General features: G+C 40.1%; 2 protein-coding genes across 5 annotated transcripts in view; one reads left to right on the forward strand and one right to left on the reverse strand.

The window, feature by feature from the left end:
• The window catches only part of stas (Transmembrane protein stas), a 26971-nt gene extending 20554 nt beyond the window's left edge, over positions 1–6417 (forward strand). Inside the window, exon 4 of the mRNA XM_070219313.1 lies at positions 6293–6417. The gene's annotated coding sequence lies outside the window, so the exon portion shown is untranslated. The remainder of the gene's footprint in view (positions 1–6292) is intronic.
• Positions 6237–15187, reverse strand: X11L. Of its 4 annotated transcripts, none has more exons than XM_070219308.1 (10): positions 15106–15187; positions 13060–13544; positions 12497–12997; positions 10720–10830; positions 9739–10662; positions 9030–9354; positions 8681–8820; positions 7426–8286; positions 7225–7365; positions 6237–7165 (listed from the first exon to the last, which is right to left on the reverse strand). In XM_070219308.1, exons 2-10 carry the CDS (start codon positions 13408–13410, stop codon positions 7094–7096), a joined length of 3426 nt encoding a protein of 1141 aa, XP_070075409.1. In that variant the 5' UTR covers positions 13411–13544; positions 15106–15187; the 3' UTR covers positions 6237–7093. The 4 variants fall into 4 exon arrangements, with proteins under 4 accessions (XP_070075409.1, XP_070075410.1, XP_044249371.2 ...); XM_070219309.1 differs by having other exon boundaries at positions 8681–8802; positions 10720–10833; XM_044393436.2 differs by having other exon boundaries at positions 10720–10833.
• Positions 15188–15212: the final 25 nt, after the last annotated feature.

The raw sequence follows: 15212 nt of genomic DNA on the forward strand, positions 1-15212 counted from the left end.
AGCATATCTCCACCTCCTTCGGTCTTCCTTTAGCTGAATTACGGGTATCTGATAGTCGAAATATTCGACTATAATGTCTTCTCTTGTTTTCTAATTAAATTCCCTTTAATAATCAGCAATATGGCGAAAAAAAAATCCTACCAAAGTTTACGATCCCTCTTCAATCTTCATACCGAAATCTGAAATTTAACAAGTCCTTTGTTTAAATCACCAACTGCAACCGCTTGTATTTATGGGCATCTTGGGGCCACAGCTCGTATATCTCGAAAAATATGCGCATATTCCTATGTTATTTTGCTAAAACCGCTGTGGACATGCGACTTTATATACATATACCTACATATATTTTACACGAAATCATAAACTTAACTTCAAGGAGTGTGGGAGAAATATGTGAGAATAGAAAGCTTTTCAAAGTGCACACAAAACTCTCCATCGTCGTCTGGTAATCATAAACGGAAACGGAAATGGCAAACGACTTGGCCACAAACGGTTGCGCAAAATTCTCCATAATTCGGCCCGAATCTGGTTTTTCAATTGCTTGTGCGTGCAATAACAGTAAAAACTAAAAAGTGTGCAGTCCTTGAGTTCGCAAAAATGTTCTTTGTACCAGAAAAAGTTTACTGTCCACACTTCAAACTTGTTTTTAGTTCAGCGGGAGCTCTATATAGTTTTTTTTTTACAAATATAATATCATATGTTCAATGAATACAAAAAAAGAAAATGCTACAATTTAATTTAATGTAGAAAAATACCCAAGATAAAAAAATGTTGGGTGTTGAATTTGTTTTATAAGTCAAACCACAAATTGAAACGTTTATATTTTTTAAATCCTATAAAAATTAGAAAAAAACATTTAATGATTTTAAAACGACTCATACTTTTTTTTTTTGTAAAAAATGCTCCTACTTACTTTAAGTAAAAAAAAAAATAAAAAATTTTTTTTCTTCTAAAAAATTTTTCAATTTATTTAAGGGAAAATTAAAGTAAGAAAAAGGTAATTCGAATAGTACCGCATAAAAAGTTCTTATATTTTTGTCTGTGCCCTGGCAATATTCACTGTACTTGCATGTGCGTAAGTACAAATCAAATTTCTGGTAGCACACACTTTTTGGCATTATTGCGGACCGTAAAAGGGGACACGAAAAGGGCCATTTGACAGTTTCCTGGCAAAAGGCTAGCAGCCGTGAAAAGTGTCTGTGATTGCTCGTAAACCGAATGCGAAACCATTTTTCCCTGCCCCTTTTAGAAAAAGAAACATTTTTGACTTATGTTCTAGGCCAAAATAAAAAAAAAAATAAAAAATAAAAATAAAGAGAGTGAGATGTGGAAAGCAGAAAATGCATTTGGCTGTTGATTAAGCCGGGCTAATTGGGGGCTTTTCCGGGGCGAAAAACACAAAACGATGCAGTTGCCCCCGGTATTGCAATTGCATGCAAATGAGGCACGAAAGCCACCCAGTTGCATTAATTGTTTTGTTTTGTTTCGTTTTTCGCTGCGTTTCGAGTGGCAAAAACCTCCATCAACCTTGGTGGGGGCAAGCAACGCAAGGTCATGTCGAATACTAAAAACCACCTCGCAATTTTCAACACCCACCCACTGAACCACCCAACCACCCACACAAAGCAACAACAAAACAGGCTGACAGGCGGAGCGACAGCGACTGCGATTCAGTTGGGAAATATGAAGTATACGCCACGTGCGACACGGCGCAAAAGACAACTTATTTAACACATTATATGCAAGTTCAAATATTCAACTTTAACTCAGGTCTAACCCCTAAAAGTCTTCGCCCCCCATCTTTTTATCACCGCAACATGTGCGAAAAACTTTTCCTTTAGCCCCGAACAAACAAAGTTTTAGGAGATGAATTTGCAAGGTTCCCTTGAAGAAGAAAAAGACGGAACTCCTTGGGCGAATTTATAAAATTATTCATAGTTTCTTTATGGCGCAGGGAAATACAAAATTGCAATGTGTATATTCTCTTGTCTAAGTTTAATGTGAATAATTTTGATTTAATAAGGCCCAGGATTTCTGAGTGCGCCAAAGTGACATTTAAGTTATTATTATGATTTATTCACAAGCAGCATTTTAAGACTCTTGAACATTTTAAAGTTTTGACAGTTTTCTGGCCAAATTTGTTAATTGTTTTATGCTTCTGACAGCCGATGGCCATTTAATTTGTGGCTATAGACCACAAAAATCTTTTATAAAAGGTGCGCATCGCATTTTGATTAAGTTTGCAGTTACTTTGTCCTGCCAGAAAAAGGGGGCGGGAGTTTCGGAAAGGGGGCGTGACAGATGCAGAATCACAGGAAGGCGCATATTAAATTCCACTTTAGTGGCAGATGGACGGCCAAACGAACAACTGCTTCACATAATGCATGAAGGGACAAACAGTGAACACTGGGTTATATTGGAAAATTATAGTGATAAATAAAACGTTAATAAAACATTTTATTTATATTATATAATATATATATTCATTGGAAATATTTTTAAAAATATTTTACGGAAGAGAAAGATTTAAATACAAAAGGATATTTGCAATTCTTGTAGAATTATTAACCTAGTTATTTAATTTATACACCTAAAATCATGTTAGAAATATAATACAATTACACACAGGAAAAAAATTGACAAAAGATCAGATTGATATGTACAGGTTAATTTTATATTTTTTTAAGATTAAGTTATTCATATGGGCACTTCCAAAATGTCGCTCGGGACATTTGCACACCTTTAAAGTTGAAAAAAAGTTGTAAAACAATGGATTTTAATTTTAATTATGGGCTTTTCTTTTCACTCTTCCCAAGCTCTATTTTTGGTAAAAATCTTAATTTTGTACCACTTTTAGTTTTTAAGATATCGGTAAAAAACTGCCGAATTCGCTCGGGACAAAAATAGAAGTGGATTTCGGGGAAGTTCATACAACACCAGAAATTAGCAAATTCTGATGGAATATTTGAATGCGATTTTTTTTAGAATGTTGTTCAAACATGTCGCTGTGAAATGCTTTTGGTTTCACTCAAAAATTCTTTGACGTTTTTTTTTTATGCAGTTTCAACCACATTCGCTCGGGACATGTCGCTCGGGACATTTTTTCCGATTGTTTTGTAAAGCGGATTTCTTTACCTCTATCTCTCAATTGCTGGATGTTTTGCTTTTAACTTTATAGTTTAGCATGTGAATGAAGCATTCAGTACAGAAAAATGTCACATATTAGCATTCCTATAGGATAAATTAACAACAGAAGACAGGTCCAAAAAATAACAAAAAATAGCCAAAAACTGATTTTTGCGTATATTGGTGGGGTTTGTCATAAAAATAATCAAACTATACTCCAAATTTGTAGTTAAGCTCAGTATCCAACTAATTAGAAACTAATATCGGGGCAAAATCATGTGGAAATATGTTTTATTCAAGTTTCAAGGTTTTTGGCTTGGTGGACTTTTTTTTGGAAGTGCCCATATCAATTTGAAATGAATAAAGACTGTTTTTATTATTTTTTTAGTATTTTTATTAAATAAATAATATGATAAAATATCAAATTGATATGTTTGAATTACAAATTTGGCATTAATCATAGCGGCATTTTATTGCTATAAAATTAGTTTAATTTGACCCAATATATTATCGAATTCTTTCCTTATTTCCCTTCGGGCCAGTGCTCACTGTACCGCTTGGTGTTTGCACATCGAGAAAAGGGCGAAAATGCAGAGCCAGAGCGACAGGACTCTGGTTCTCTTGTCACTTAATTTCCAGGGACAATAAAGCCAACAATGGCAATAAAGAGCCAAAAGGCAAACCACACAAAGAGCGACCGTCGACCGCGAATTGGATGCGGATTGGGGAGGAAAGGGGAGGGGACTGGAAGGACACGGCAGTCCGAGTTCGAGTCCTGGCTGGTCAAAGGATCCGCATTCCACATCTAGTGCGGCATGATATATGACAGCTGCAGGGTCATTTGAATGCATTTTATCCCCTGTCCATGCAAATATTGTACGTTTTATTATTTTCGGTGACAGGATAGTAAGTAAAGGAAGGCAGCAGGTAAAAAACAGAAGTACAGTAAAACTTTTTATGTTAAATGTATACAAATTAAATAGTACTTTTTTGAAAAAAAAAATTGGTTGCAAATATTTTAGTATTTACAAATATATACTATTTACCCATTTTATAATTGAAATACATTTAATTAAAGAGTTTCTCGTGGTCGCAACATTCCCGGACGATTTATTCCATTTATTTCGTTGAGTTCTTGTAATTTACGACGCTTGTTGGTTTGCTTGATTTCAATTAATAAATATTTACATGCGATTTCGTTGCGGAAAAATGCAGAAGATGGACATACCTCCATTTCACAACCGCAATCCCGACGATGTCCTCTTAATTCGATTACGAACATATAAACATGGATATTTACGTGCATCATAAATAAATATTCCGCCTTTATTCTGCATTCCCTTGGGCCAAATAATTACAATCCCTTTTTCGCAAAGGAGTTGGAAAAATATCATTTTCGTATCATTTTGCAAGTTTTTTCTGGGACACATGTGCAGTGAAATGGCTTGTGCACTGAAAGAAAGAAATTTCCTGAAATGTTGACGAAAAATTATATATAGACAACTATGGTTAGAAAAACTTTTTTAAACCCGTATTTAAAAAAAAAAATTGGTTTCTCTTTAAAAAAAAAAAAAATATATAAAATATGAATTTTCTCTCTGTGTGCCATTGCATCCAATGCAATTTCTGCGTAATTGGAGCAACAGTTTTTTGTGCCCCGAGCCGGAAACAGAGCCCAACAAATTGAGTTTTGTTTCCCCATGAAATTGTGAGTGCTCCGCCGTAAATCAAAAGTTGCTAGCAGCAAAATGGGGCGATACTTTTTTGCATTTACATTTCACATGGGTCGCGCGTATAAATAAAATTCGTTTGGCTGCAGCTACAAGAATGGCGAAAATGTGACCCCTGAACCCACCACCCATCCACCCACCACGCCCTGCAATCAATTAAAGTTTTATGCGCGCGCTTAAACGAAAACAAACCCGTAAAAACAACGATGCTCCCATGGAAGCGATTAAAAATAGGAATTTTTAGTGATAGTCACTAAAAATAAAGTCGGTAATTTTTTTTTAGTTCCCAAGTCTATAAATAATGTCGATATATTTTTTAAAAATTTCCAATAGTATAACTACGGCTAATTATAAATTACAACTAATTATCATCACTTACTTACTTCATTTATAAGCTATACTTTCCAAGCAAAAAAATAAAACCCAATTTACCTATGAAATTGGATAAAAGTTCAAGGAATATTTAGTAAAAGTCATAAAAATAAATTATTTCTTGTTTTTGAAAATATGATACTTACTTTTACTTAGTTTTCCAACAGCTACATATATAAACCCAACCAAAATCGATTCTGTTTTTGTGTATAAATGTAGTTTATTTTTGTTTCTCGCTGTTGTTTGTATTCGGTCACGTGTTAAGTATTAATAAATAAATTGCATTAGGTAGTATACGATTAGTGTTTGGTTTTAGAAGTTAGTTAGAGGCGCAGTAGCAGAGAGTTCTTGTTCTTTAGTGGGTTCCTTAGTGTTTTTGTTGTTGTTGTTGCCGTGTCCCGAGTAGCTTAGAAATTTATTAATTAATTGTTGTGGCTGTGTGTGTTTCTTGTGTGTTTTGCAAAAATATTGCACCTGCGCTTCCGAATGGCGATCGAAAGTATTATATATATATATATATATTTATATAAATATTATTAACTTGCGTCTTTTGTTGTTACCTGCACTTGAAATATTTAAAATATTCTTTTAGTTTAGTCGTTTCCATTTAGATTAATAACATATGTATACATATTGGTTTCAATTATTTGCTTTTTGTGGTTTATTTGCCTTTTGTTTGTCGCTTTTTAAAGTATGCAAAAATAAGCTCTCTCCCTCTCTCTTTCTCTTGTTGTGGCGCCGTCTCTGTCTTTTATGTGGCTCCGTCTCTTTCTTTTGTGTGGCTCCGTCTCTTTCTTATAAATGTATGCCCTCTCGCTTAACAGAAACTAGACAATGCTGAAATTATTGTTCTTCGTATTACTTTTGCTGTTTTGCTTATTGTTTTCGCTTTAGATTTATCATATTTATCGTACGAGTATATATCGTTAGGTATATGGCAATAATCGATCGAGAAATGTGCAGATTTTTCTTGTACAGACATTACATTATACAATTAGAATCAATATGTTTTTGCTTTAATCTGACGCGTTTTAAATGCATTTATTTTGTTTGTTGTTTTGCAGGCATGGCTTCGTTTTTCTAAGGCTATTCATCTTTAATTATAAATATCGGTAATGGTATTGCAATAATCCAGCTTATCCGCAATGGATAATACAATCTATACAATAATAAATGTAACGAAATCTAACTCTTTTTTGGCATAAGGTAAGTGTCTTGCTTTTTGTTTCTCTTTATCGAAAATTATAAATGTAGTTAAAGAACTAAAGTACGGTTAATTTACATGACAAATAATGGATTAGATCATATCATAAATAATTGCTTGCAAGTAAATTCAATCGAATGCTTATAGCCTACTGGTTGTGGATGCGAGGGAATAATGGGAAAGGTATACATATAAGGGGTATATATATTTTTGGGACATTTGGGCTTACAATTTTTTTGAATACTTTACAATGACTGCTCACATACACTCGCACTGGCTTTAAATTCAGTCTTTTTCATATACAAAGATGGGCCGAATAGCGAAAAACATGAATATTCTTTTGAAGCTCTGTTAATAATCTCCATAGCAGTATATCAATTCTGGGCAGTTGAACGATTTGTCGATAAAGAACTAATCTCATTTAAGGCTCAATCGATTTACAAATTGTCGAATCATTTAAGAAACATTTTTGGAAAATGTAAAGTGTACAATTTATCAACTTAAGGCTGATCGAATTCCAATAATTGGTCTATATTCGAATCGATTAGCTATCGATTCGTTTTCAGTTGATGGAACTTAAAGCTGATCGAGTTGCAGTTGACGAATTTATAGTTTTTCGATTCCAGCGCAGGCGTGTGAACAGTTGCATATTTATATAGGTTTATATATAGATAGGCGTCTCCTGGCCGGTGAGCAAACGAAACATGGACGTGGGCATTGTCTTCATGAGGATCTGTGTTTGCAAAATAAGTATGAGTCTGATAGTTCCGTTTTAAAATGATTCTACTATACCTCGCCCACTGAGGATGACAACAGCTTGACAATGGTATCGTGCGGAACGGCCACTACGCTCTGGTTGTTAATCTCAATGATGCGATGGCCAACGCGTACTCCGCCCCGCTCGGCAATGCCGCCACGCAAAAGGCTACAGATCTGCATTATAAACAGCATTAAATATCGAAAAGGTTTTACTATGCTATGCTCTATACTCACCACGCCATTTTGAACACTAAAACCCAACTGAAAGAGCGCCTTGGGTCGCAGGATCTTGACCTCGACGACCGGAGGACAGGGCACGACGGTGAACTTGACGGCAGTTTGATTCTTGGCATTGCGTATGTAGCTCTGGCAGGTGGACAGCGGCAATCCGACGAGGCTCATGCCATTGATGGCTATCAGCTGGTCACCGATGTTCAGCTGACCGCAGCGGGCAGCCGCACCGGAACTCATCAGATTGGCAATCACCACGGTGGGCAGCATGGAGCCCCAGCCGCTCTCGACGATCACAACGCCCAGGATTTCGCCCTTGGCCTTGGGCACCACCACCTCCTTTTGCAGCTCCTTCTTGGCGAAGATCTCCAGCTCGTCGCCGAAGATCTCCTGACTGTTGAGCACCTCCTGGTAGTCCATCTCCTTGGCCAGACTCTCGTTCTCGATGCCGTTCGCCTTGAGGAACTCCATGTAGGCCACCTGAAAGGCCTGTCCAATGGACTGGGCTATGAACTGTGCCTCGTCGCTCTCGAAAACGTGACATATCATCTTGGGCGTGCGATTATGTTTGCTTAGGGCCTGTTCCTTGGGCGGCGACTCATCCGATTCACCCATTCCCGCCGCCGCTGCACTGGGAAGGGGATCGCCCAGGGGACTGGCCGTCGCTGGATCCACCACACTATTCGGAACGAATCGGCGACGAGCCATCAGCACAACCAGATCGCCAATGTCCGCTATATAGGATATAGTGCGTAGGGCATGGTCCATCATGATCTCCTTGAGATCGGTGTTCAGCACCATTATTTTCTCGGTTGATATGAACAGGTCCACTTCGGTGCTCGGCTGGCTTTCGCCCTCGGGAGCCTGGTAAAAATATTAAGTAGATATTTTATAATGAAAGGAAATATTTAGAGGGAAGTTTGTTGTCTGTTGTTCAACTATATAGAATAGAGCTTGAAAAATATCGACAGTTTGCTATTTCTCGATATTTAATATGTGTTATCGATAATATCGACTATTATCGAATCAATTTTTAGAATATATCGAAATTATCGATCACTTTCAAGCTCTAATACAGAGGGGGATCGCAAACGATCGCTTACCAAAGCCTATCGAGAGAGGAATGCGCAGCAGGGAACGAGAAAAGCGAACGAGAAAGTTTTTAGACACACAAAACACATAGCCTAGCGGGGTTTCTTGGATGATTGTGCTTCCATGTTAGTTCACCACCGGGGTGGGGGGGCTTAACACTACTCACCTTGATCCTGGAGACGGCCTCCTCGGCCTGCATCATCCTGGTCGACTTGGTCGGCTGGCCCTCGCAAACAAGCTGAGTCGAACCGAGATACCGGGCCCGAAAGAGCACGCCCTCGATAAGAACTTTGGGTTCCAAAAGACCTAAATACGAGAATATTATTATTATTTAAGGAATGTCTCTACGGGGATTTAATTTCTTATAATAAAAAGAAAAAGTGTCCGGAAAAATCTGCGACTTACATGATATCATCACATTTAATGCGTACAGATTGCAGCGTGGAATTGTCGAATGGTTTTCGATATCAGTAAAAAATACGAACCATTTAAAATCCCCGCATTTTCTCACTTACCCTCCTTGTTGCGCGACTTGGCCTTCTTGTCCGAGTTGGCCGAATCCTTCAGCGACTTGATGGAGCCCGTGGGACTCTTGCTAAACTGCAGCTTCTCCGGCGAACTAATCGAGATGTCCGCCGTGCCAACAATCTGGCAGATGTCCGGCGAATTGGGCGTCAGCGAGGTGCCGATGCCCTGACGAATGGTGGCCGTCGAGTAAGTCTGCGGCTTGGCATTGCCCATTGGATTCGGATTCGGATTGTTGTTATCGACGGCCATGCCATTCAGATGTCCATTGCTGGCTATCTCTGTTCCCTCGTTAGCATTGCTATCCGCCAGTTGCTAAAAGAGATTGTATAATTAGACAGTTTGCAATCGAATAGGTTTATTTGTGGGCCTTATGACACTATTACGAGTGTCATTACGCCCTTAAAAAAAAGATTGTATTAAAAAGGTTTATTTGTGGCCCTTATGACACCATTGCGAGTGCCATTACGCCCTCTTAAAAGAGATCGTATGATTAGACAGTTTTCAAACGAATAGGTTTATTTGTGGGCCTTATGACACCATAACGAGTGTCATTACGCCCTTTTAAAAGAGATTGTATTTTTAGACAGTTTTCAATCAAATAGGTTTATTTGTGGGCCTTATGACACTATAACGAGTGTATTTACCCCCTTTTAAAAAGTATCATTGTGGCCGAGGGCCCATTTTATTTCTCCTCACCTGATCAGCGAAGAAATCCTGCTCGTCGTGCCGCTGCTGACCCAGTAGTCGATCCGTTTCCAGGTCCGTGTCTGGCTCCTCGTCCGCCGCCGTTGCCGCAGCCTGAGCCACCGAGACCGCCGTCGTCTTGCGCGGCACCCAAACGGGGGAATCCGGATCTGTGGGCAGCACCTCGTCGCAGAACTTGAGCTTTTCCGGCTGCGTTTTGGCCCGCTGCAAGGCGGACCGAATCTCCTTCATGGCCTCCTGAATTTCCGAGGCAGCCTGTGATGGCAGAGCAGTTGACTTTTCTGTTAGAGCGGCTGCATAAACGGCACCATAGTGACTGTCCAGCGGATTATCAGCCTCTGCGGCCATGGCCATGGATTCACTGGCATCGGCGATCTCAATTTGGGGCGGCGATGATGATGAAGGGGGCGGAACTGGAGCTGGTGCCGGTGGCATAGGCAGCGAGGCAAAGTCGCTTATCAGCGCCGATTGCGAGGCATCTGTGGTCAACGTGGCCATGCTGGCGCTCATCACATTGTAGTCTCCGTTCTCCAGCCGCTCGCCGTTTCCGTTGTGCTCGTGGACCGGCTGGAATTGCGACTGAGACGACTGCTTTTGGTCACAGACCACGGAGACATTGTTCTCGGTGTCGGAGGCATGACCACTGCTCAGGCCATCCTCCAGGACGGGCATGCTCGTATACAGTTTGCCATAATCCGTGGGACAGTTGATGTCATTGGACAGACTATCCAGATCGCCGCAATTCGAATCGTAGTCCGTTGTCTCCGGCGAAAGGGTAAAGTTGCGCGAATGCCTACGCAAATTTGCCTCCAGCTCGGTGTCCGCCAGATCGCCGCTGCTGCGACTATTCGAATCGATATACAGCTCGATGTCATTGTGCTCCTGGTAGGCCGTCGCTGGATTTTGGTCATTTGGCTAAAAAACGGGACATAAATTAGCAGTTTTTAAGGTTATACTCTTGTGCTGACTCACTGGCTTCTTGATGGGCGAACGGTGCACCATGTAGAGCTCATCTTTGGGTATTCGCGCCAGCCGCTGACCAATATATGCCTGCTCCATGGGCGTGGCTGGGTACTCCTGTTGCTGCTGCGGAAAACGGCAAAACGTTAGATTATTTTATATCAAATAAAAACACCTCTTAACGAGGTAAAAAACTAGTGACGACCGCACCTTCAACATACAAAAGTTCTGATATCAACATTTGTGACGAAAAATTATTACACTCGTCATTAAATAGACTTTCTAATATTTTCTCATTCGGCCCGCCCTAGCAAACTATTCCAGCATTTTTCCCTTCACAGGCATTTTCTATTGCAGCGTGCCGAATGAGAAAATATTAGAAAGTCTATTTAATGACGAGTGTAATAATTTTTCGTCACAAATGTTGATATCAGAACTTTTGTATGTTGAAGGTGCGGTCGTCACTAGTTTTTTACCTCGTTAAGAGGTGTTTTTATTTGATATCAGAAGTTTTTGTTTGTTTACATTTGCTCTCATAGGAGCTAATATATACATTTAAATTTAAATTGGTCAATCATAATTTTTAAACTATTGTATTTTAACAAATTAAGTTAAAAAGGCGTTGAAGTATTTCAAAATACCTTTTAAACGAGGTATAGCACATGTCTGTACCTTTAGTAGTGTAGAACTTACAAACTAACGAAATTTAGCTATTTTTAGCTTTTTCCCGCTAAAGTAGCGGCTTTTTCCAAAAGTCGTAGAACAAAAGATTCCTATATGGAACTCTTAAGTGCAAATTTACTGATTCCATGACCCTAAAATACAGTTCGGATACCCTCCCACAAAATTCAATACTCAGGGAGCGTTAATTGTTCGAGCTGGCAACAGTGGCTATTTTCGTATAAAAATAACTATTAAACGTGACTTTTTACAGTAATGTGTTATATACCAAAATTTAAGGAATCTCAAGGGCTATACAGTTTAAGGTTTTAAAGAAAATCGTTAGAGCCGTTTTTGAGAAAAATAAAAAAAAGCTAAAAAAAAAGTTTTAAAAAATTGTCTTTTGTTCATATTTTTTTAACTATTACATTTACACAAATTGCATATAGAAGGCGTTTATAGCATTTCAAAATACCTTTCAAACGAGATGCAGCACAAGTCTGTAGCTTTAGTAGTATAGAAGTTACGGCTTTCCGAATTTTAGCTATTTATAGCTGTTTTCCCGCTAAACTAGCGAGTTTTTCCAAAAGTGGTAGAACAAAAGTTTTTTATATCGATGTGATGAACGTCATATCAAATTTTCAGAACTTAAAAAACATGTTTTGGACAAACTGACAAACTGACAAACTGACAAACTGACAAACTGACAAACAGAATTAAATTTTCATTTTGGGAAGACGAAGAAAATCTTATTTTGGCTATAACTTTTGAACGGAGCGTCGGATTTTGACAAACGACCCCTCATTCGACGGGTATTTTCAAAAGGAATACAAGTAAAATATTGCGAGGGGGCAATTATCCCCACCGGCCCCAACAGCTCCAAATATCGAAATTTTCACTTTTTCACTTTCACCGCTCTCTCTCCCAAGCAAATTGATTTTCTTAGAGTCTTGGTATGCAATCCTGTTAGTTTTTGCAATACCTTTCGATAGGTGTATCATTCATAATGATCGGACCATCACAGTAGATTTTCATTTCTTCGTGTATATATAGTAGTCGCCTTCGCACACTCTCCTGGTGCGCTTCGTCATATAAAAATAAAATACAATTATTTAATAAAGATATTCACCGAACTGGCTATATCGTCGCCACTTTCCGCGGCGTAGTCCTCCGGATTCGCCTTGAAGAACTCCTCCAGCACCTTTCGCGTCTCTGAGAACTCGTACAGGTAATCGAAAGTGGGCGTCTTCTCCTCCTCGTGGTCGATCAGATCGATTAGGTTGCCCACCGATGCTTTGGCCGAGGCAGTCGCATTATTCACGCCACTGGTTGTGGGCGAAACCCTTTGCGGGAAGCCCGGCGGACGTTTTCGCGGTGGCGGTGCTCCTCCTGCATTCGTTTGACTACCAAATCGTCGCGGTGATCCCTCGTACTCGGCAATGGGCAGCTGGCCAATCATCTTGGTCACTTTCAGAACATCCTCGTTGCTGCCCGGCGTTCGGTGGCCACCACTCGATGGCTTGTTCATCCAGTTGGTGTCGATGTCGTCGAAGACCACGATCTCACCATCCCGCAGACACTGGCCATCCGCTTTGCCCACATCCGTCGGCGAGCCGGGACTGGCCAGACCCTTTTTGGGAAGGAAAGATGATGATTAGGGGATGCTTCTTTAGTTTGAAATGCTTTGCTTACCTGTGGCAGAACATCCCGCGTCTCGAATTGGCTGCCCGGACTTCTGCCCAGCCGAATCTGATGCAAGTGCGGTCGCTGATAGTAATAGTTGCTGGAATCTCGGGCCGCACCCTGACCACCAGTACCTCCTCCTCCGTTTCCTCCCCCTCCGCTCGTTGGTGACAAACCCTGCAGCGGAACGTAGGACAGCTCGGCATTGAGATCCGGCGAATTTAGCACCGTGCTGGCTGGCGTTACATTTGGACTACGGGTGCGCATCTCCCACACATATCGCTCCTGCTGCTGCTGCTGTTGCATCGGATTGACCATGGACTCGTTGCTGCTGTCGCTGCAGGAATTGGACAAGTTCATGGCTGGAGTTCAAGTGGACAACTGGGGATCTCCGGGGATGATGACTACTACTGTTCTGCTGGTGCTGCTGTTGCTGCTGCTGCTGCATGCGCTGCTGCTGCTGCTGCGATTGCTGCCTCACTGGGGGCCACTGCCTAGAGGAGAAGGAGAATTGGACGATTAGTGGATGATCTAAGGCCATGAATCACATGAATCACTGCACACTGCAGCGGAGCTTAGCAAAAAGTCAGGGACAGGTGGCCGCTGTCGATGACGTAGTGCTGTAAAGGGGCATTTTAGTTATGGGGTTGGGTTCGCCTAGTTAAGGTGATTATAAGAGTGCTGGGGAATACAGATAAATAATTCTGAATTTTCTAATTCGAAGGAAGGATTTTTTTAGTAGCATATGGTGGTATTTGAGTTCTAGAATTTCTACTATACAATATAATAATCTTGAAAGATTAAATTATATTATTATTATATTATTATTTATATCATTATTATTTAAGAATTATTTTATAATTGAATTCCCTCTGTTAAAGGGACTTTTCTGTCCCTGTTCAACTTCTTTGGGCTTTCCCAATAACTTTAAATATATCAAATACCCAATGACTTTATCGGCACTATACCATTTATAGGCATATTTCGAGATGTCCTATTGATTACTGTCAATTAAGCTATGGTTTATGGCTTCCTGAGTTAGTTAGGTATTTTCAATCAATTTTTTATATATATCCTATACGCTATAAAGCTCTATAGGGGTATTTAGGTATTTATATTGGACCTGGAGTTCCATTTCTGGGCCATTTATAGGGATATATCGAGATTTCCAATTGATTACTGTCAATTAAGCCATGGTATATTGGTTCCTGTGTTAGTTAGGTGTTCCCAATCAATTTTTATAGATATCCTATACCCTATAATGCTTTATTCAGGTATTTATAATGGTTATGGAGTTCCAGTTCCTGAATTTCTGGGTTCCTTGTCAAAGGTTTATGGGTTCCATTTAATGATTTTCTGGATTTCCGAGTTAGTTAGGTGTTCCCAATCAATTTTCATAGATATCCTATACCCTATAAGGCTTTATAGCGGTATTTAGATGTTTTTAATGGTCCTGGAGTTCCAGTTCCTGAATCTGAATTTGTGGGTTCCCTTGTCCGTGGTCCTTTGATTGCGCACACGTAAACTTGGCCTCCAAAAGTCCTCGTTTCGCGCAGGCAAAACAAACGCAGGAAGCTGCAGCCAGACACAACAACCACCCACACATAAGCACGCTGAAGGATATGAAGGATGTGTGAGGATGTGCGCTGTGGGTGGGATGATGGTGCAAGCAAAGGGTGGCGGGGGGCTTGGTGGGTGGTGCTTCCCCCTTTGTTGTCCGCCGATTGTTGCAACACACACACTTTCGGAGGCGTGGGAAAAAAAAGCACCAAACTCTCCGTTTACCGTTATGTGTGTCTATCCATGTGCGTATTGTTAAAAATCAATAGATTTGCCGTGTTTTTTTTTGCAGCTCCTTTTCTTTCTTTTTTTTTTGGTTCGGTGGGGGAATCGCACAACACAACATACACACACACACGCACGCACCTATGTGTATCAGCCGCACAACAACACACGCTCGCACACACACAAACACAACTGCAACAGCGGCAACAACAACAATTTTGGGGCCAATTGACCACGAAAACAACACCTGTCGCCGTTTTTAATATTTACCATTTAATTCATATTTATTGCACTCCTTCGCAGCGATTATCGATATCCAAGCCTATCGGAGTCTCTTCTTCTTCGATATCGGAATACGTGATTTGTCCCAACCTATC

The sequence above is a fragment of the Drosophila takahashii genome, chromosome X, assembly GCF_030179915.1.
Source record: "Drosophila takahashii strain IR98-3 E-12201 chromosome X, DtakHiC1v2, whole genome shotgun sequence".
In the NCBI taxonomy this organism is placed as follows: Eukaryota; Metazoa; Arthropoda; class Insecta; order Diptera; family Drosophilidae; genus Drosophila; species Drosophila takahashii.

Coding starts and splice junctions, on each gene's coding strand:
- X11L (XM_044393436.2), bottom strand. CDS start 13,410: ATGAACTTGTCCAATTCCTGCAGCGACAGCAGCAACGAGTCCATGGTC. Junction 10,663..10,719: donor GTTCGCCCATCAAGAAGCCA/GTGAGTCAGCAC, acceptor CCCGTTTTTTAG/CCAAATGACCAAAATCCAGC. Junction 8,821..9,029: donor CAAGTCGCGCAACAAGGAGG/GTAAGTGAGAAA, acceptor TCTCGTATTTAG/GTCTTTTGGAACCCAAAGTT.